The 22099-nt window shown below is 44.8% G+C and overlaps 1 protein-coding gene across 1 annotated transcript in view; it reads left to right on the top strand.

Moving 5' to 3' along the window:
* LOC122802376 (phosphatidylinositol-binding clathrin assembly protein) overlaps window positions 1–22099 on the top strand; it is a 529090-nt gene that overhangs the window by 403266 nt on the left and 103725 nt on the right. The window contains exon 5 of the mRNA XM_044072007.1: window positions 14296–14389. Coding sequence (XP_043927942.1) covers window positions 14296–14389 — 94 coding nt within the window. The remainder of the gene's footprint in view (window positions 1–14295; window positions 14390–22099) is intronic.

Here is a 22099-nt window from a genome sequence, read left to right as displayed (position 1 = left end):
AATAAGTGATGGTGGTAGTAGCAGCTCACTTTAGACTGCAGGGATTCCATGTGATGTTCATCGTGCATACGGCTGCAGTCATTACAGATGGGTTATCCTGCCGTCAGGCGGGTCCTCGGTCGGCTGAATTCCAAAGTCTTGGTCCGGCGTCGGTTGTCGTCACTACTTCCTTGACGTCAGTGCGGCAGGGGTATAAAAGAGGCAGCCGACTCCATTTTCTTCAGTCTTTCTTGCCGCGCGGTGCCCGAAGCAGAAGCAGTTAGCAAGTGCCGGTCGGCCAGCTCCTGAGATTTACGAAAGTATTTCAGCCGAAGTCTTCTTTAAAGCTAAGTACCCTGTTGGGGAAACTTTTCTTGCCTCATACCGATGTCAGACAAAGTTAATAATTGCATTTCTTGTGGGAAGCAAATACCGCATAAGGATTTCCACTCTTTCTGTATACCTTGCTTAGGCCCAGACCACGACGTCTCGGCCTGCCGTTTTTGTGCTAGGTTCAACAAGCGCACTATTAAGTGCCGGGCGGAGTTCGCCCTTCATTATTTTGGCAAAAAATTTAATTATATCATGTCGTCGGATACACCGACACCAGTTTTAAGCAAAAGATGCAAAGATAAGGACCGACATCTGAGGTCTGCACCGAGTACTGAGACCACGCCTAGGCTGACTACCGGTTCTCCGGTTCTCAGCGAGGCGCCTACGCAGCCCCTGAATACCGATGAAACTATTTTACCGGTGACTTCAGTACCCGAGGTCGCAGGCCCCTCTGTCTCCATTCCTACTGCAGATACCGACGCCACTCTTGGCGGGGAAACTCAAAATTTAGTCAGACCTGCCATTTCTGAAGGCGTCGTCAGGCCTTCCACTTTCTCTATTAAATCCTTCACTAAATCTAAAGCAGCCATGAAAACTAAAAAACAGGGTCCTCAGACCTCCTCTCAAGGCCCCATGCCTAAAAAGCAGATGCTTAAAATGGCTGAGGATTTGATAACTGTCATCAGGGGTTCTCAACCCCCCTCTGACAAAAGACCTAGATTGGAGGAAGACCACCCTTCCTCAGACCAGGCTTCTATTACCTTAGAACATTCTGAGGACCAGGATTATGCCTATTCCCCTTTCGAAGACTCTGATGCTGAGGAGTCTATTCCCTCGGTCTTCCCCCCCCTGAGGACCACTCTTTTGGGGAAACCCTGCATACATTGAGGGAACACTTTCACTGGGAAGACCAAGATTACTCAGATTCCAAGAAAAGGCTCAGGGAATTTCTACTGCTCCCCCAGCATAGGCCCCTGGCTATCCCTCCTGTTTTAGATATTTTGGGTGATGTGTACGCAGAAGCCAGCCTTAACCCAGATTCTTTACCTCCAGCCCCTGTTAAACCAGACCGGTATTACCGGGTCCCTGATTCTCACCATTTCGTTTATAAAAGCCATACTGCTGACCCAGAAACTATTTCACAGGGTCCCAAGGGAATAAAGGCCTCTACTGCTAAAAACCCTTTACCTTCAGAGAGAGATTCCAGAGCATTAGAAAGGTGGGGGAAAAAGGTGTATACATCTGCCACTTTAACCATGAGGGCATTAAACTGCCAATTCCATATGCTAAAGTACGAACAGTTTTTGTTATCTCAGTTGAAAAGCAAAATGACACAAACAGAACAACCAGATTTGAAAGAGTTGCAGGATTTGTTGCATGGTGCAGAGCAAGTGGGTAAACATACCTTGCAGTGTGGTTTTGATGCTTTAGAGGCCTCATGTAGAGCTGCTGTCACAGGGTCTGTTATACGTAGACATGCTTGGCTGAAAGAGCAAACCTTACCAGATCATGTCAAAGCAAAGTTATTAGATGCACCACTTCAAAAAGATGTATTGTTTGGTGTTAAAGCTGAGGAGGTACTAAAGAAAATGGAGGAAAAAGCGAAATCTATGCAAACAGTGAAAGATTTCCTACAGGTACAACCTCCACACTTCAGCAGAAACTGGCCTTCAAAAAATTGGTCCTTTCCAGCCATGGACAGACCTCAAAGGGGCAGATACAGACGCCCAAGGGGTAGAGGACAACCTCAAGGATCTTACAGAGCAAGACAGTGGCAAGCACCAATTCCAAGAGGTGGAGAAGATGGATCACAGTCATTTAGAAAACAGACACAATGACTTCCCCCTATGCCTGCCAAGCAAAGCTTTAATGGCAGCACCTTTGGGTGGAAAACTGGCATTATTTTCAAAAAACTGGCATATTGTTACAAAAGACAAATGCATTCTGGACATTATAGACAGAGGCTACAGGTTCCACTTTCACACCCTTCCAAAAATGAGAGTCATGCCAAACCTGCCACAAAATCAAAGGGCAGAGGCACAAAGACAAATTTCCGCTCTCATGGATATGAAAGCGATTCAAGAGGTACCTGCAAAAGAACAAGGTCAAGGTTTTTATTCCAGACTATTCCTGGTACCAAGGAATGACAAAGATTGGAGACCTATCTTAGACCTATCCATCCTAAACACATATCTACAGGTGCCAAAATTCAACATGCTCACATTACAGCAGCTTCTTCCCATGCTGGGCAAGGAGTCTTGGCTGGTAACATTGGACCTCAAGGAGGCATACCTGCATATCCCTGTCAGACAAGATTGCAGAAGATACCTCAGATGTCTTGCAGGTTCAACCCATTACCAATTCTCTGCATTGCCCTTTGGCTTATCTACTGCGCCCAGAGTGTTTACGAAATGCCTGGCATCAGTAATTGCCTTCTGCAGACTGCAAGGAATATTAATCTACCCATATCTGGACGACTGCCTGATCCAAGCGGACAGCAAGGACATTCTATTGCAGCATCTGGCGTTTGTAATAAAACTGTTAAACTTCCTGGGATACACAGTGAACAAAAAGAAATCAAAACTAATACCTTCTCAACAGATAATTTTCCTGGGTGCCAGCTTAAATACAACCACCCAGATGGCCTACCTCACGCCAGACAAACAAGGGCAACTGTCTCAATACTTCAGCAAAATGGCAACTTTCACCAGACTAACTGCAAGGAAAGTCCGAGGCTCTGGGATTCATGGCATCTTGCATCCTACTAATCCCATGTGCAAAGCTGCATATGAGGAAACTACAATGGTACCTAAAAACTTATGGTCTCAACACAGCCACAGCTTGGAAACAATTATACCACTCATTCCATGCCTTCAAAAGGAATTTTTGTGGTGGGCTCAAGTATGCCAAAGAAACACAGGTCTCCCTTTCTGTGTACCTCAAGCAACTCAAATCATCACAACGGACGCCTCAGACTACGCCTGGGGAGCACACATGGCAGATCAGTGCATTCGGGGAAAATGGTCCCAAAAAGAGAAGCACCTACACATCAGCCAAAAGGAGATGCTAGCCGTGCAAAATGCTTTTATGACATTCAAAGACCTACTGCATCCAGGCCAGCTATTGATAAGGACAGACAACACCACAGTCATGTGGTACATAAAGAAACAGGGGGGAACTCATTCATACCCCCTGTGCAGGCAGGCCATGATCCTATGGAACACAGCACTGGAATTGCAAATTCAACTACAGGCACAATTCCTGCCAGGGAAGGAAAACACACTGGCAGACAACCTAACCAGAAATATGACAGATCCACACGAATGGAAGTTGCATCCTCAAGTTTTCTCAAAGATAACTCAGGCATGGGGACAGCCAGACATAGATCTATTTGCTACCCACAGAAATTACCAGTTGAAAAAATTTTGTTCAAGGACCTATCATCCACAGGCCTGGAAAGTGGACGCACTCTCTTTCAATTGGACAACATTGACAGTCTATGCCTTCCCGCCTCTTCCTCTACTGACCAAAGTTCTATTAAAAGCCAGAGCAGACAGGCCACAAATGATTCCCATTGCTCCAGACTGGCCACGACAACACTGGTATCCGCTCCTAAAGAGCCAGACACACACTCCACCATGGATCCTACCTCTAGTCCCTCTTCTGTTGTCCCAGCACAACTACAAAACCCTTCACAGACAGCTCAAAACCCTAAATCTAGCTGCATGGAGAATACCTTAATTTCCCAACAGACTCTCCTCTCCAAGGAGGTGCAGGATGTCATCTTGGAGGCCAGAAGACCTTCTACTAGAAAAGCCTACTCCACCAAATGGAAATGATTTTGTTCCTGGAATCAAGCAAAGGGCCAGAACCCTTTGGTAATAAATATACCTCAAATTTTACAGTACCTAGCTGAAATGTTAAACAGTGGCCTTTCCTTCTCGTCCATCAAGATCCACGCTTCAGCCATTTCTGCACAATACATCACAGACCCTCCTTTATTCTCACATCCCCTATTAAGGCAGTTCCTCAGAGGAGCAAAAAATATAAAACCCCCAAGGAAACCACCAGTTCCAGCTTGGGACCTCAACTTCGTATTGGAAAAGCTGACCCTGCCTCCCTTTGAGCCGGCTTCTTCAACAGAGCTACAATACTTGTCATGGAAAACAGCCCTCCTTCTGGCCATCACCTCTGCACGCAGGGTTTCAGAACTACAGGCCCTCATGGCTGTGCAACCATTCATCATTTTCCATCCGGACAGAGTTTCCTTACGAACCAACCCTACCTTCATGCCAAAGGTAGTATCCAGTGTAGCCTTGAACCAGACTATCCACTTACCTACCTTTTATCCAAATCCACAGAACAAAGGGGAGCGACTACTACATTCCTTGGACATTCACAGACAACTTTGTTATTACTTGGACAGAACAAAGCCATTCAGGAAATCTGAGCAACTCTTTGTGTCCCATGCTACAAGTGCTCAAGGAAAGGCCATTTCCAAACAGACAATTTCAAAATGGATAGCCCACTGTATTCACTTTTGTTATTCATTTCATGGAAAATCTGTGCCTGCATACATCAGATCCTACTCCGCCAGGGCCACAGCTACCTCTGCAGCTTTCCTCAGGGGGGTCCCTACCAAGGACATTTTGGAAGCAGCTACTGGGAGTTCATTGCACACTTTCTCCAAGCACTACCACCTTCCACTATACTCAAAATCTAGAGCGGGCTTTGCCACAGCAGTCCTGCAGGGCATCCTTGCTACTCCTAGTTCTACTTAGTGCCTACCACCCTTACTTAGCTTTGGGATTCCACCCATCTGTAATGACTGTAGCTGTATGCACGATGAACATAGTACAGATGTCCTTCAAGGATGCATCTGCAGTCCTTACAAATGGGTTGTCCTGTCGTCAGGCAGCCCTTCGGTCGGCCGGATTCCAAAGTCTGGGTCTGGCCTCGGCTGGTGTCGCACTTCACCCGACGTCATAGCTGCAGTTCTTCGGGTATAAAGGCATCAGCCGACGCCATTTTCCTTAGTCTTTCTTGCCGTGTGGCGCCCGAAGCAGAAGCTGTTCGCAAGTGCCGGTCGGTCAGATCCAGAGATTACTACTACCGAATACTACTAAAAAGCTGACTTCTAAAAAGCTAAGTACCCCGTTGGGGACTCTTTCTTGCCTCAGCCGATGTCAGAAAAAGTGAATAACTGTTTAACTTGTGGGAAACAAATACCTCATAAAGATTTCCACTCTTACTGCTTACCTTGTTTAGACCCAGACCACGACGTAGCAGCTTGTTTAGCCTGTGATTCTTTCAACCGACGGACGCTTAGACGTCGGTCGGAGTTTGCTGAACAGTTTTTCGGCTCAGATTTTGCGTACATAATGCCGTCGGATCCTCCGACTTCACAAGTTGTTAAGAAACGCAAAGAAAAGGACCGACACTCGCGGTCCGCGGTTTCGGCCGAAACCGCAGTTAAGCAAACCGCGAGTGTCTCGGTTTCGGCCGAAACCGAGCAAACTGTTCTATCTTCAGCCGAATCCATGACTACTACCGAGGCCCCTTCTAACCTGGTTGAATCAGCCTCTGAAATTCAACCTGCTACTGTGGTTTCACAAGAATTATCAGACACCATCCCTTTGGATGTTTCAACCCCTGCACGTTGTGCTGCTAGGCCGCCTGCAGCCATGTCCATAAAGGCCGTTGCCAGGGCTAAAGCAGCCAAAACTTCTAAGTCTGTGCCTCTTAAGCCCCCCTCTCACAGGCCCAGTTCCAGTTCCCAAATGCTCACTCTGGCAGAGGATCTCATCTTTCTAATAAGGGGATCCCAACCTCATCCAGACAGGGCCTCTCAACCCCCTCCAGAAAAGAGACCTAGAGCAGAGCCCCCTGAGCCAGTGTCCTCAGATGATTCTTCTGATGATACAGACAATACAGACCATCCAGAGGCTCCTTTTTCTCCTTATGAAGACTCCGATGCTGAGGAATCGATTCCTTCTGCCTCTCCACCAGAGGAATTTTCCTTTGGGGAAACCTTACATGCCATGAGAGAGCAATTCCAATGGCAGGGGCAAGATTTCTCAGATTCAAGGAAAAGGCTTAGGACTTTTTTGCATTTACCACAACATAGGCCTTTAGCTATACCTCCAGTTCTTCCTGTTGTAGATGATGCATTTAATGATGCTTGCACTGCTCCTGATACTTTGCCTCCAGCCCCTGCTAAGCCCGATAGGTTCTACAGGGTCCCGGACACACATCACCATTTATACAAGGCTCCTTTTGCAGATCCCGAGACCATCTCCCAGGGGCCTAAGGCAGTAGCTTCGACCTCAGTTAAAAACCCTCTCCCCTCTGAAAGGGAATCCAGGTCCTTAGAGAGATGAGGTAAAAAAGTATACACCTCTGCTACTTTCTCAGCTAGGGCATTGAACTGTCACTTTCATATGATCCAATACCAGGAGTTTATGCTTGATCAGTTAACTAAGAAACTGTCCTCTGATGATTCTTTAGATAAGAAATATGTTCTAGAAATGGTGCATAACATTCAGCAGGTTAGTAACCATTCTTTAAAATGTGGCTATGATGCACTGAAGGCTTCCTTTAGATCAGCCATGACTGGCGCAGTTATAAGAAGGCATGCATGGTTGAAAGAACAGGTCTTGCTGGATCATGTTAAAGCAAAACTATTAGATGCTCCTATGGATAAGGTCAGTTTATTTGGTTCTCCTGCTCAGCAGGTACTGAAGAAAATGGAAGAGAAGGCAAAATCTGTACAAACAGTGAAAGATTTCTTACAGGTTCAGCCTCCAAGGTTTAGCAGGAACTGGCCTTCCAAAAATTGGTCCTTTCCAGACTCTTCTAAAACACAGAGAGGCAGGAATAGGCGTTCAAGAGGCAGAAATCAATCCAGAGGAGGTGCCTACAGGGACGCCAGTGGCAAGGTAACAACCAGCGAGGCACAGACACAACTACTACCACTGCAACAGGACAATCACAGTGACTTGGCTCTGGCACCGCCTACCAGGGAACAAATAGCAGCACCCTTAGGCGGAAAGTTAGCCTTATTTTCAAAAAACTGGCACTACATCACAAGAGACAAGTGGATTTTGCAAACTATAGACCAAGGCTACAGGTTTCATTTCCATACTTTACCAGGAAAAAGAGGAATGCCAAACCTACCACCAAATCAAAAGACAGAAGCTCTAAAACAAATAGCTCAATTAGCAAAGATGAGAGCTGTGGAAAGGGTACCATCTATGGAACAAGGAAAGGGATTTTACTCCAGACTATTCCTGGTACCAAGAAAAGAGAAAAATTGGAGGCCTATTCTCGACCTGTCCGCTTTAAACACATTCATCATTGTTCCAAAATTCAAAATGCTGACCCTACAGCAACTTCTTCCCATGCTGGGCAAGGAGTATTGGCTGGTGACTCTAGATCTCAAGGAGGCATACCTGCACGTCCCCATACGACCAAATTGCAGAAGATACCTCAGATTTCTTGCAGGATCAGAGCATTATCAATTCTCAGCATTGCCCTTTGGCTTATCTACTGCGCCCAGAGTGTTCACGAAATGCCTGGCATCAGTAATCGCTCACTGCAGGCTTCAGGGAATCCAAATATATCCATACCTGGACGACTGCCTGATACAAGCGGACAACAAAAACAAGCTAACAGAAGACTTACAAAGAGTCATTTGCTTACTGCAAGCCCTGGGATATACAGTCTATATAAAAAAATCAAGACTGATACCATCCCAAAGAATAACCTTCTTAGGTGCAGAATTGGACACAGTAAAACAGATGGCATTCCTAACTGCAGAAAAACAAGAACAACTTCCTCTCTACTTCTTGGCATTAACAAAGCAGAACAAACTAACAGCAAGGAAAGTACTGCAGGCCTTGGGCTTCATGGCATCCTGCATAATCCTGGTCCCTCATGCCAGACTGCATATGAGAAAGCTACAGTGGTACCTGAAGAATTTATGGTCTCAACACAGGCACAGCCTAGAAACCGAAATACCACTAATCCCATGCCTGAAACAAGAGTTCCTATGGTGGGCTCAGGCATGCCAGTCAAACCCAGGTTTGCCCTTCCACAGCATTCAACCAAGCCAAACCATCACAACGGACGCCTCAGACCTCGGTTGGGGGGGGCCCACATGCTGGACAAGTGCATACAAGGCTTATGGACTCCAGATCAGCTGCACCTGCACATAAATCAAAAGGAAATGCTGGCAGTAAAACTAGCAATCCAGAATTTCAGACCATTCCTCCAAGAAGGGCAGTTGATGATAAGGACAGACAACACCACAGTCATGTGGTACATCAACAAACAGGGAGGCACTCATTCATACCCCCTATGCCGGATGGCACTGGACCTATGGAATATGGCTCTGAGCTACAACATTCAGTTACAAGCAATTTTTGTACCGGGAAAGAAAACATCCTAGCAGACATATTAAGCAGAACTACCTCGGATGCTCACGAATGGATGCTACACCCGGACATCTTCATGGTCATCACAAGGAAATGGGGACTGCCACAAATAGACCTATTCGCATCCCCACTCAATCACCAGCTCAAGAAATTCTGCACAAGGACGTACCACCCACTTGCTTGGAAGGTGGACTCTCTATCCTTCAGTTGGAAAGGCCTGACAGCATATGCATTCCCACCTCTTCCTTTGATGCACAAGGTGCTATTGAAAATCAAAGAGGAACGTCCAAGGATCATTCTGATAGCTCCAGACTGGCCAAGACAACATTGGTACCCATTACTGAGGAGCATGTCTCGGGGGAAAATGTGGACACTACCCCTGATTCCTTTGCTGTTAACTCAGAGCTACAACACCCTGCATCCAAACCTGAAAACTCTGCAGCTGACTGCCTGGAACATTACATAAGAGCAACTAACCCAGATTCATCCCAAAGGGTTAAAGACATTATCATTGAGGCCCGCAGACCTTCAACAAGAAGGAACTATGCAGGAAAATGGAAAAGGTTTCTCATTTGGAGTACTGAAAGGGGAAAAGATGTGTCAAAGGTAGACATTGCCAACATCCTGGAGTATTTGGCAGAGCTTTTCCATACAGGCCTGTCCTATTCTTCCATCAACATACATGCATCAGCTATTTCTGCAGAATACAGCTTCGATCCCCCTGTCTTCTCGCATCCTCTACTCAGGCAGTTTCTGAGAGGAATTAAAAATGTAAAACCTCCTAGGAAACCACCATTACCAGCATGGGACTTGAACTTTGTGCTAGAAAAATTGACACTCCCCCCTTTCGAACCAGCAGCAACAGCAGATCTTCAACACCTATCCTGGAAAACTGCTTTTCTGCTGGCAATTACCTCAGCAAGAAGGGTTTCTGAGCTACAGGCTTTAATGGCAGTACAACCCTTCCTAATCTTCCATCAAGATAGTGTCCATGAGAACAAATCCTACATTTATGCCTAAGGTGGTATCCAGAGTGTCTTTAAACCAGGCTATCCACCTACCTACCTTCTTCCCCAATCCACAGAACATTGGGGAAAGACTGCTGCATACTTTGGATGTACATAGACAGTTGCGCTACTACCTGGACAGAACCAAGGGCAATAGAAAACTGACCAGCTTCTGGTAGCATATGCAACAGGAAGGGAAGGAAAAGCAATTTCAAAACAGACAATCTCCAAGTGGATAGGAAATTGCATCAGATTCTGTTACTCCTACCATGGAAAGCAAACTCCACAGAACATAAGGCCTCATTCTACAAGGGCTACAGCCACTACCACAGCTTTCTTACGAGGAGTGGCTACCAAGGACATTATAGAGGCTGCTACTTGGACCTCCGTGCATACATTTGCCAAGCATTATAACTTACCTTTATACTCTAGATCCCGAGCAGGGTTTGCCACTGCTGTTTTGCAAGGGATCCTAACTACACCATAATTTCTTCTTCCTCCTCCCTAGTTTGGCTATGGTATTCTACCCATTTGTAAGGACTGCAGATGCATCCTTGAAGGACATAGTACAGTTTTGTACCTACCATAAATGTAGATGTCCGAACAGGAATGCATCTGCAGTCAGGATTACCCACCCTCCTTCCCCTCTGTGGTATTCCTAGGGTATTTGCCCATCTAATAGCTAGCTGGGGGGGGGGTCTCTTATGGTGTATTTGTTTGTATATATGTACATACATGCTTATTTTTTGTGTTTGCCTTCTACTATTTGGAAACATTGGCATTTATCCAAAATTTAGCTATTCAAGAGGGCAACTGGCATCTGGGGCAAGAAACACTGAGGAAAATGGCGTCGGCTGATGCCTTTATACCCGAAGAACTGCAGCTATGACGTCGGGTGAAGTGCGACACCAGCCGAGGCCAGACCCAGACTTTGGAATCCGGCCGACCGAAGGGCTGCCTGACGACAGGACAACCCATTTGTAAGGACTGCAGATGCATTCCTGTTCGGACATCTACATTTATGGTAGGTACAAAACTGTACTTTTTGTACCTACCATAAATGTAGATGTTCGAGTGCTCATACAGCTGCAGTCCAGGTTACTCCCCCCCTCCATCCCCTCTTAGGACAGGCCTTATGACAAACACCTTTATCATTCAACCTATTTGGGGTATTCTTTTATGGTGTATTTGCTTGCAACTACTGTTTTTTGATTTATGTATATTGCATGTTTGCATAACATTATGTTTTGCCTTCCTTCTGGGGGCACCTGACATCTGGGGCAAGAAAAGCTGAAGAAAATGGCGTCGGCTGCCTCTTTTATACTTCTGCCGCACTGACGTCAGGGAAGAAGCGACGACAACCGATGCCGGACCTAGATTTTGGAATTCGGCTGACCGAGGACCCGCCTGACGGCAGGATAACCCATCTGTAATGACTGCAGCTGTATGAGCACTCGAACATCTACATTTATGGTAGGTACAAAACTGTACTTTTCTTTACATGGATGATTGGCTCCTCTCTGTTCCACCAGGCATCAGTTTCTTCAGGCCAGGGATTACCTCCTTCTAACATCTTCCCTGGGCGCATTTATCAGTCTTGCCAAGTCGAACTTTGAACAGGTTCAGGTAATAGATTTTATAAGCACCCAGTTGGACACGGTACAGAGCAGGGTGTTTCTGCTGCCAGACAGGATACTTTTGCTCCAGCAACATGTGAGGTTTATACTACAAACTCCTTGCCCCCCAGCAGATATGGTTCTTTGGACATTGGGGTCTATGGAGGCCCTGATAACTTTACTGCGAACTATGCGCCTACACATGAGTATCCTGCAGTGGACCTTACTTGACTTTCCTGTTTTGTACCCTGTTCGGCTATCCTGGGTTTATTGGGAGTCTCTTCATTGATGGCTGCATTCCCCAGACCTGGACCTCCTCCTGGGCTGGCCATTTGTTCTTCCTTCCCCCTCTTGATCACGGTGACCACTGATGCCTCCCAGCTCGGGTAGGGGGGATATTGCATAGGACAGACTGTCCAAGGCACATAGTCCCCCTTGTAGACCAATCTGCAAATCCATGTCCCGGAGATGAGAGCGGTGCTTCGGCGTGGCAAGCCCTTTATGCTTTTTCTTCCCTCTGGGACATTTGCCATACAGATGGACAAACATGTCTGTTGTCTGATACATCAGCAACAGGGGTGGACTAGATCTTATCCCCTGTGCTGCGAGGCCATGAGATTGTGGGAGTGGGTGATCATTTCCAGTGGTTTTTCAGGTGGCAGTGCACATTCTGGGGAAGTCCAACATTCTAGTGGGCAGGCTCAGCAGAACCATTCTAATGCCTTACGAGTGGTCTTTGAAGCCTTCAGTGGCGGACATGATCTTTCTGAAATGGGGCCATTTTTGCTGCAATTTATTTGCCTCTCCTTCCAGTGTCAAGTGCACTGAGGTTTTTGCCCTGATCCCCCCCCCCTCTGGGGGAGTTATCCAGGGATGCTGTGGTCTGTGCGTGACTCTTTGGTCTACTTTATGCTTACCCCCCTCTTCCTCTGATCCCAAAGTTTCTTCAGAAAGCACAGCGGTGGAAGAGCAAGGTCATCCTCATTGTCCCATTCTGACCTCATCATGTTTGGTTCCCCACTCTTTGTTCTCATCTGATGTGTCCTCCCTGGATTCTGGATCGGGTTCCAGATCTCCTCTCACACCCAAAGGTTCCACACCTGGACTTAGCCTGAAGCTCATCGCATGGCTGCTCCAATTCCTTTGATGGCGAGAACTCCCAGGCTGTCTTCACCAGTTAAAAAGATTTTTGGTTGTGGCTCATAAAGCCTCTGCTAGAAAAATTTACTCCAGTAAATGGAAACGCTTTTCCATCTGGGTGTCTTGGCATAAATTGGATCCTTTCACAGATCCTGTTTTGGCCATATTGGATTTTCTAGCCCATTTGTTTTTCTAAGGATAAAGTTCAATTTGCAGCCATCTCAAATTTCCATGAGGGATAGAATTCTGCTTCCCTGGCTTCTTCTAAACTCTACAAGGCCTTTTTAAAGGGTACCTTCATCCTTAAGCCATCAGTCAAGGATCCCACGCCTTCTTGGGATCTTACATTGGTTTTGCAGGCCCTGGTTTCTCCTCCTTTCAAACCAGCTGCTACTGTGGTTTTACAGTTTCTTTTTTGGCAGACGGCCTTCTTGGTGGCTATCGCTTCTGCCAAGCGGGTATCTGAATTGCAGGCATTGTCAATTAAGCCTCCTTTTCTGGTCTTCCATAAGGGCATATTGACTTTGTACCAACCCCTCTTTCATGCCAAAGAAGATGGCTTCTGCAGCTAACATTACCCAGGTGATTAATTTTCCAATCTTCTTTCCAAGTTATCAGAACAAATGGGAATACAGATTGAATTTTCTTTATGTCCACAGGCAGTTGTGCTTTTGTATGGATATAACCAAAAATTTATGACAGTCTGATCAATGTTTTGTATCGTTTTCTGAGCCCCCTTGGGAAAGTCTATTTCTAAGGTCACCCGTACTCATTGAATTTCTAGTTGCATCTCTCTGGCTTATTGTGCTAAAGGTATGCCTTTACTTGGCCCTGTCTGGGACCATTCCACCAGGTCAGTGTCTACTTCTGCGGCATTTTGATCCAGGGTTCCTACTAATGACATTTGCTCCGCTGCCATTTGGAACTCCTGACATACTTTTGTTTCTCATTGCATGTTGGACATTCTCTCCAGGAGCATGGCTTCCTTTGGCTCTGCCATGCTCCGTAATATCCTTCCACAAGGGTTTCCCAAAGTTACTGTAGCTAGGGACTTTGCCGTAGAGGTTGAAGACCAGATGTAAACAACAACTTAAGATAAAGAAGTTATGTACTTGCCATAACGTTCTGTCCGATTTGTTGCTTTTCATTTGTCTTTCCCCTCCCTTTGGGCTTGTGTTGTGGACCGGGCAGATGTAGGCGCAGGTTTATCTTGGTCCTGGGTTTGAGTCATGTGTGTGTGTGTGTGTGTGTGTGTGTGTGTGTGTGTGTGTGTACCCCCTCTGTGGTAAGGGGTTAAGGTTCTCTGCTGTGGGTTGGGTGGTGCTGTCCTGCAACAAACTTGATCTGAGGGGAGGAGAGAGAGCAGAGCATTATGGGTAGGGGAGGAGCTCAGATTTCTGCTTCGATGCTGGTGTATACAGTTGAGTCAGATCCGATCTTGGATCCAAGTTCCATGGTTTGAAAACAAATGAAAAGCAACAACTCAGTTGGAACATTATGGTAAGTACATAACTTCTTTATAAAAGTGCATCATTTTTCTTTTTCCTCTTTCTTTTTTTTTTTTCCCCCTGCAGGCTGAGTTCAAGTTCTCTACTGTATGTATGGTGGAATGTATGTAATGTTATATTATAGTAAAGAAGCAGTCTTTTACTTAACATAGTGAAAGAACACATTCTTAAGCTTTTGTCATGCCTGTCAGTAAAAGCACGTTCTGGGAAATGCCACTTATGAAATCTTATCCCTTTAAAACTTCTTGCAATTGATTTTTTTTTTGTCTGTATATAGGCCTGATGGTGTAATGAGAACAATGAACACTGAGAAACTTCTAAAGACTGTTCCCATTATACAGAATCAGATGGATGCACTTCTTGACTTTAATGTGAGTGTTTACATTTTGTTCTGAAACCTTTGCAATGTAGACATTAACCAGTTTTGACTACCAACCTTTGTTTATGTATCTGTTTTGGAAGGTTCACAGCTTAGAAATCATGCTTGCACATCCAGTGTACTTGACCAGCTACACTGCAGAATTCTGATGTTTTGAATGTGTGCTGCAAACCATTATTTTGATCACAGGTTGGTAACTATGTGTGGAGGTATAGCCGTGTTCCCTTCTGGTAGTGCCACAAAGCTTGCCAGCAATATCTTCAATGAGTTGTCCATGTGTCATAAATGATCATGATGGTGGTTTAGTCTACCCTGAAGTCCCAGCCTCTTAGACTAAGGAGGAATTAGTTACAATCCACCACACTCATGTACATATTGTGTTTTCAGCGGCCATCATTGCAAAATATATGTATACACTAGTCAAGTTTGAAGAGGGAAATGGGCACACTGCAAAACCATGCCACTCTGAGTGACACATTATCAGTTTCCATAGTGAAAGTTTGTGTAATTTATTTATCCTTTGTTGACCAGGTTAGTAGGCAGCCAGGAGGAAAAGGGAGAAAATATGGCTGTTTTAGTTTTTCCTGAAACTGAAGTGCAAGTTGCTGAAATTTAGTTCAAATGGTAGAATTACTACCAGGAGTTTTTTTCTGATTATGTGGGTACAGATAAAACAGTGACTTTGGAGGAAAAGGAGATTATAGGTAAAACAGAGATGGATTCAGAGGAAAACTTTCAGAGGAGGAGGTTTGAAGGAGAGACATTTACCTCTGAAAAATGCATAATTATAACCCTCCAGTCAGGGGGATTATTTTGAAGAAATTGAAAACCATAGTGAGCCAGAAAATGGAGCTGCAATTTCATGGAGCGACAACATGGAAAAAAGAGAAGAAGAAAAAGAAGGGACTGTGCCAGAGAAAGTTCTGGAGTCAAAACATGCACAGACTGTTGGAGAAGGATCAAAGAAGAAAGACGAAATAAAAGAAACAAAAAGAAGTATACAGTATGTGTGAGCAGTAAAATAAGAAAGTTTGGACAGTTATGAGGTTTGGGACTCTGTCATAGCACTTCTGGATGTCAAAGCAAAAGAGGTAAAAGCATTTATTTAATAAAAATACTTTTTGTGACTTGATATTTGATACTGGGCAGGCCATGGAAAAGTTTTTGGGTGCATATGAACAAAAGGAAAATATTTATTCATGGTCAGAATATATAGTGCAAGCTTTTTACAGACAAACAAAAAAGAATAACGATCCAGTTTAGAACTATTTAGAACTGAAATTGAAGTAAAAGAACATGTATTAACTATATGTAAAGAAGTAATGGACACTACAAAAATATATGATGAAAGAAAATTATGAATTTGGGGGATGGGCATGTGGATTAATACTGAAAATGGAAAATGATAATGTTATGCATGTACCTAGTGTTATTACTGTTCATGTTAATAGGGGATGTCCTTCTGTTCTCATGTTGCAGCATTATTAACAGGGGCATCCTCTGCCTGAGGCGACTTGAATGTTTGGCCCATTTACAAAAGCTTAGCCTGGCTGCTGCATGGTGCATGGACTTCACATGTAGGTAGCATAAACCATGGGCCATAAATGTGACATCTGCATGCACAGACCTCAGAACTTCTCTGCCACCATTCGAAAGTCAGCTCACCTGTTGGGAAACATTTTCTATTCTGGTTGCTGTTTTTTTGTTCTTTCCTTAAGCTTATTCTATTCATGTCATCTGGGAAGGGAAATTTAAGTGCGGATGTCAAATCCCGCACAAAGACCACAGCAACCTCTGCCTCTTTTGTTTAGGGCCTTCCCACGACTACAAAGCGTATTCCATTTGCCAGTCATTCGTCCCTAAAATTCCAGACAGCAGTCTTGCAGCCCTAAACTTATTTGTGGAAAACCAACGTCTTAAGCGATTTGCTTTGGGTATGGAAGCGACGCCTGTCATATCGGCCGAACCGCCGAGAAAGAAGGCGAAAGTAGCAAGGCTGGAAAAAGCTCCTGCACCTCTGGGTTCGGACGTCCCACCAGTAGCCAATCTAGGGACTGAGGTATGAGTGATGGCTTTGGCGACTTCAGCGGGTACCTTTTCTGATGCCGCCCTAGTTTCTCCAGCCTGCATGTCCGCAGAGGTACCAGCGACGTCGGCTTCAGATGTCAGGGGGATAGAGGTTCGCCCAAACAGCGTATGGCAGCTTCCATAACTGAGGAAAGCTCTTCTAAGCCTCTGATGTCCTCTGATCCTAGGCCAGCATTTGCTCAGCCTGACCAAAGATGACTCCTCTAAAAAAAGAAACAGAAGTCTAAGCATTTGTCTGCTCCTTCAGAGCAGGCATTCTTTCAGTCTCTTTTCCAGGCCTTTATGGCCCTTAGGCCTACCTCCTCACAGGCTCTTTCTTTTCTGCCAGCTTTGAGTCCCAGTCCTGCTTCTTTAGGCCCCTTTCCCCATCCACAGGCACCTGAAGGAGATACTTCCTCTTCCTCTTCAGATGAGTCCCTTTCATATTCCTCACAACTGGCTTCTCCCTTAAGATCCTTTTCTCCTGAAGAGGACTCTCTAGAAAATGATTCTCCACTTGAAGACATCACCTTTGGGGAAACTATTTCCAAAATGAGGGAGTACTTCAAATGGGATTCCACACAAATGACAGAAGTTCAAAAGAGATGATACGAGCTTCTGCAGATGGAATCCCCCTCCCCTCCCCTTCAGCCATTTCTCCAGTGATCCCAGCCTACTTGGACACCTTTGCCTCAGCTTCCAAAGCTCCAGAGTATCAGCCACAAGCCCCCAAAAGACCAGTCAGGTTCTATAAAATGCCTGATGACTTCAAATTTCTTATCAAGCCTCCTGTGGCAGACCCTGATTTAATTACTGTCTCTCCAGATAAACAATTCAGACAGCTTCCGTCTTCTTCCTTGCTCCCATTGGATAAAGATAGTAAAATAATAGGTTAAGGAAGAAAATTTAAACATCTTCCACCCTGGCCTTTAGAGCCATCAATTACCAAAGGCATATGGTCAGATATGCCTTGGACCTGGTTGCACAAGCCATGGATCAACTGAGCTCAATTACAGATTTGTCCACTAATGCACAGGTGGCTTCCACTCTTTCACTAGTTGCACAGGTCACTAGAAACACTATAAAATGCAGCTATGATGCTGCAAAAGCTTCAGCCAGGTCAGCTGCTTCAGCCTCAGTCCTCAATAGGTACTCCTGGCTCTGGCTACAACCATCGCTTGTTGATTTTAAAAGCAAAATTATGAACGCTCCTCTTGACAATAGCTTTCACTTTGGAAAGCTGTCAGCAGAACTGTTTTAATACCCTGCAGGAAAAGAGCAAGGAGCTGCAGGACCTCAGACACCATTTTGTCTCACCATTGCCCAAGATTTTTAAAAACTACCCTGCCAAACTCGGGTTTGTCAGGAAGGCATCCACTCCACCTTCCACCAAACCCGAAAAGGTGCCAGAAAGCCTTCCTCTGCCAGGCCTACCTCCTCTCAAACTACTCCAATACAGCCCTTTCATGACAGGCCTAACAGTGCATGACTGTCAGAATACTTCATCTTCCCCTTTTTGTCCGCCTCCCTCACTGTCTTCCCCTGTGGCAACAGATCACCTCAGACACCTGGGTCTTGTCAGTAGTAGAAAAAGGGTGTTTCATGACCTGGAGGGAAAAACCTCTCCCAAAAGGTATCCCACACCCTCCAAAGGACCAAATTCATCCCATCCCACAAGTCATTCAAGATCATGTCAGACAGGGTACAATTCAAAAGGTCAGAAAGGACAAGGTTTTTATTCCAGACTCTTCCTAGTCCCAAGAAAGGATGGACCATGGAGACCCATCTTGGACCTGTCCCTTCTAAACTCTTTCCTCCATGTACCCACCTTCTGGATGCTCTCCCTTCAAACACTTTTTCTACTCTTGTCCCCTAGTTCTTATCTGGTCACATTAGACCTGAAGGATGCATATCTTCACATCCCTATTTACCCACCTTATCAGAAATTCCTGTGTTTTGCAGTGCAATCCTTGCACTACCCGTTTACTGCCTTGCTCTTTGGTTTGTCCACAGCACCAAGGGTATTCACAAAATGTTTAGCTCTTGTGGTGGCCTTTTGCAGAACAAAAGATATTCAAATCTTCCCATACTTAGACGATCTTCTTATCCAGACAGATCATCCAAATACTCTACAAAAGCACCTGCAGTTCATCATTTCCCTCCTCAAAGGCCTGGGTTTCACAATCAACCATCTCAAATTCTCACTTATTTCCTCCCAGGTGCTTCTGGGTTGCTGAGTAAGAACAGATTTGATGAAGGCCTTTCTTCCCCCCCAGAAAAGGTCACATCTTTGACCATTTGCTTCCAGGACCATTTACTCCTAACCAGCTGCATTTCAGCCAGGGAGTTCCTATGCCTCTTGGGGTTTATGGCACCCACTCTTCCCATGTTGCCCCTAGCCAGGTTACACATGAGAAAATTTCAGTGGTACCTGAAGAATGTTTGGTCCCAACATGACCACCTACTAGAGTTTCAGGTACCATTCCTTCCATGTCTCAAGAAAGAGCAAATTCACCCGAAACTAGGACTACCATTACAACCACTTCCTCTGGTACAACATATGTACACAGATGCATCAGATCTGGGATGGGGAGCAACTATGAATGGACTGAAGGTTCAGGGCCAATGGGACCCCCCTGCCTTTGGAAAAAAACACATCAGTATCAGGGAAATGACTGTCCTTATCCTAGCCCTAAAAGCACTCCTTCCCCTCATAACACACACAGTACCTCTAAAAATCTTTACAGACAACACCACAGTCTTGTGGTATATCAACAAGAAGTGGGGGACAAAATCCTACTTACTCTGCAGGCTGGCCATCCAAGCTTGTGAAATGGCTATCTCTCCAAGGTGACACTGCAGGCAGTTTACATCCCATCTTAGAACAATGTTCAGGCAGATACTGTCAGCAGATCATTGTCACAGAATCATGAATGGATGTTGCACCGACATGTCTTCCTGGACATAGTCCACCGGTGGGGTACACCACAAATATATCTGTTTACCTCCTTTCAGAACAGACAACTGAAGTTATTATGCACAAGAATCCCCTCCCCTCAAGCCTGCAGGGTGGGCACCTTCTCAGTCTCCTGGAAGGGGATGTTTCTTTATGCATCCCCCCTTCCCTCTCATACAGGAAGTCCTGCTGAAAATTCAACAGGACAAACCAGAAATCTTGTTGGTGATCCCCTTTTGGCCAAGGCAGCACTGGTTCCCCTACTTTTTTTTCTCTAGCCAAGGGCAATTGCCACAAGTTAGCACACAAGGTTGACCACCCAACTGAAGGGATCACTTATCCATTCACACCTCCAAACCCTCAGACTAACCCTGTGGGTGATTAAAATTCTGATCCCTTTTAGACACCTTTATTCAGAGGACGTGCTTTCTATCCTACAGGAGGCCAGGAAACCCACTACCAGGCGATCCTACCTATCCAAGTGTAAAAGGTTCTCCAGTTGGTGTCTTCACAGACAAATAGATCCCTTTTAGGCAGATGTACATCTAATTTTGTCTTATTTGTATGAGCTCCTTAAGTCTGCACTTTCCTATTCCTCAGTGAAAGTCTATTTGTCAGCTATCTCTGCTTGCTTACGCCTCCGTCCACCTTTGTTATCCAGATTAGAGGTAAAACTTTCCCTTAAGGGGGTACTTCATATCAGGTCTCCAAGGAAACCTATCCCTCCTCCTTTGGAACTGAATTTCATTCTAGAAAAACTCACTACTGCCCCCTTTGAGCCAGCAGTGTCAGCCACCTTGAAGTTGTGCACTTGGAAAAACAGTGCTTCTTGTAGCCCTAACTTCAGCCAGAAGGGTCTCAGAACTACAAGCAGTCATGGCTAACCCACCATACCTGATATTTCATAAGGATAGGGTCTCTCTTCATACAAACCTGTCCTTCATGCCTAAAGTGGTCAGTGAACTGTCACTTAACCAGTCCATCCACTTACCCACGTTCTTTCCTTCCCCATAAAATGACAGTGTGAGAGTGCTCCATTCCCTTGATGTTTACAGACAACTTAGATTTAACCAGGTAAGACTTAAGAACATCAGAAAGTCAAACCAGTTGTTTGTATCCTTTCACCCCAGAGCTTTGGGGAAAGCTGTATCCAAGCAAACAATGTCTTCTTGGATTTCCAACACTATTTCCTTTTGCTACTTCTTTCATGGAAAGCACCTTAATTGCAGTGTGAGGGCCCACTCCACCAGGGCTGTGGCCTCCTCAGGGTTTTTTTTTTCAAAGGATTAGATATAGCCACTATCCTAGAGGCAGCCACATGGTCTCCAGTCCACACTTTCACTAAACATTCCAAGCTGGACTATATCTCCAGGGCTAGGGCAGGCTTTGCTAAAGTCATCCTGCATGGATTCATAGAGCGTTCCTCTTCTTCCACCTCCCATAACCCATGCTGAGCTTTGAAACTCTCCCTCATGTTAAGAATACTGCAACATGAGAATAGAAGGACCTAGAACAATTATGTAAAGTCTTACAATAACCATAGATGTCCTTCTCTTCCAAGTTGCAGTAATTCTATCCCTCCCTCCTACCCTATTTAGGATTTCTGCCTCCTCCTCTTCTTCCTGTTCCTTATTTTTCCTCTCTGTATTGCATCCTGATCAGTTACCCTTAGACTATTGTCCATCTGGGGCATTCAGTTCTGAGGTCTGTGCATGCGGACGTCACATTTATGGCCCACTGTTTATGGTACCTATGTGTGACGTCCCATGCACCATACAGCAGCCAGGCTAAGTTTTTGCATATGTACTAGATGTTCGGTTTGCTTGAGGCAGAGGATCCCCCATGTTAAGAATACTGCAACATGCAAGAGAAGAAAATCTATGGTTATGGTAACATTTTGCACAGCTATTCCTTTTGTGAAATACAGGGGTCAGCCAAAGACTTATTTTTGTTGAAAACATGATCATTTAATCAATGAATGTGGTAAAGCAGGGCATAATGAAGCAAGTGATTTAAATTGCAAAAAATATGGCAATACTGGTCATTCATTGCTAGAATGTGAAATGAATGTGCAAGAAAATGAAGTTATACAGGATAAAGAGATAGAATGTGTTTATACAAGAAAATGTACAAAAAGGTTTGACTAATAGAGAGGTTCTACATGAAGTTGAAGAAAGGAAAAAGAAACAGACGAGACAAGTGTTGAAGAAGATGACATACAGTAAGAAATGAAAAGAATTAGATAGGGTAAAGAGTTAAAGGAAAAGAAAATTCAAAAATGTAATGCGTAGAGAAAATAAGAAAGGAAATGAATAAAAGTTTTATTATACTACCTGTTCTTAAAAGCTGAAAATATTAGCTTTAAATGTGAACAATATGAAAAATATTAAGAGGAGAATAGGTATATTGCAATGGTGTCCTCAAGTAGATGCACATATTGTTTTAGAGGACATCAGATTATTAACAGAGAAAGAAAGAAGACAAACTTTGGAATGGTGTGGTAGTTTGGAACATGGGGAAAGAAACATGCTTGGGCATATGGAACAAGGACTAATTACGGTAATAGACTTGAGATGGAAAAAATGTGTATAGAATTACAGCTTAATATGCATATGTAACAAAAAAGAGAGAGAGATGATTAAAAATATTCTTGAATATGTCTTTTAATTTCTCCAAGTC

This window comes from Protopterus annectens, chromosome 5.part0 (genome assembly GCF_019279795.1).
Source record: "Protopterus annectens isolate FY-2018-M chromosome 5.part0, PAN1.0, whole genome shotgun sequence".
NCBI lineage: Eukaryota > Metazoa > Chordata > Ceratodontiformes > Protopteridae > Protopterus > Protopterus annectens.
The sequence above is the reverse complement of the archived record's forward strand: the minus strand, read 5'-3'. Positions and strand labels throughout refer to the sequence as shown.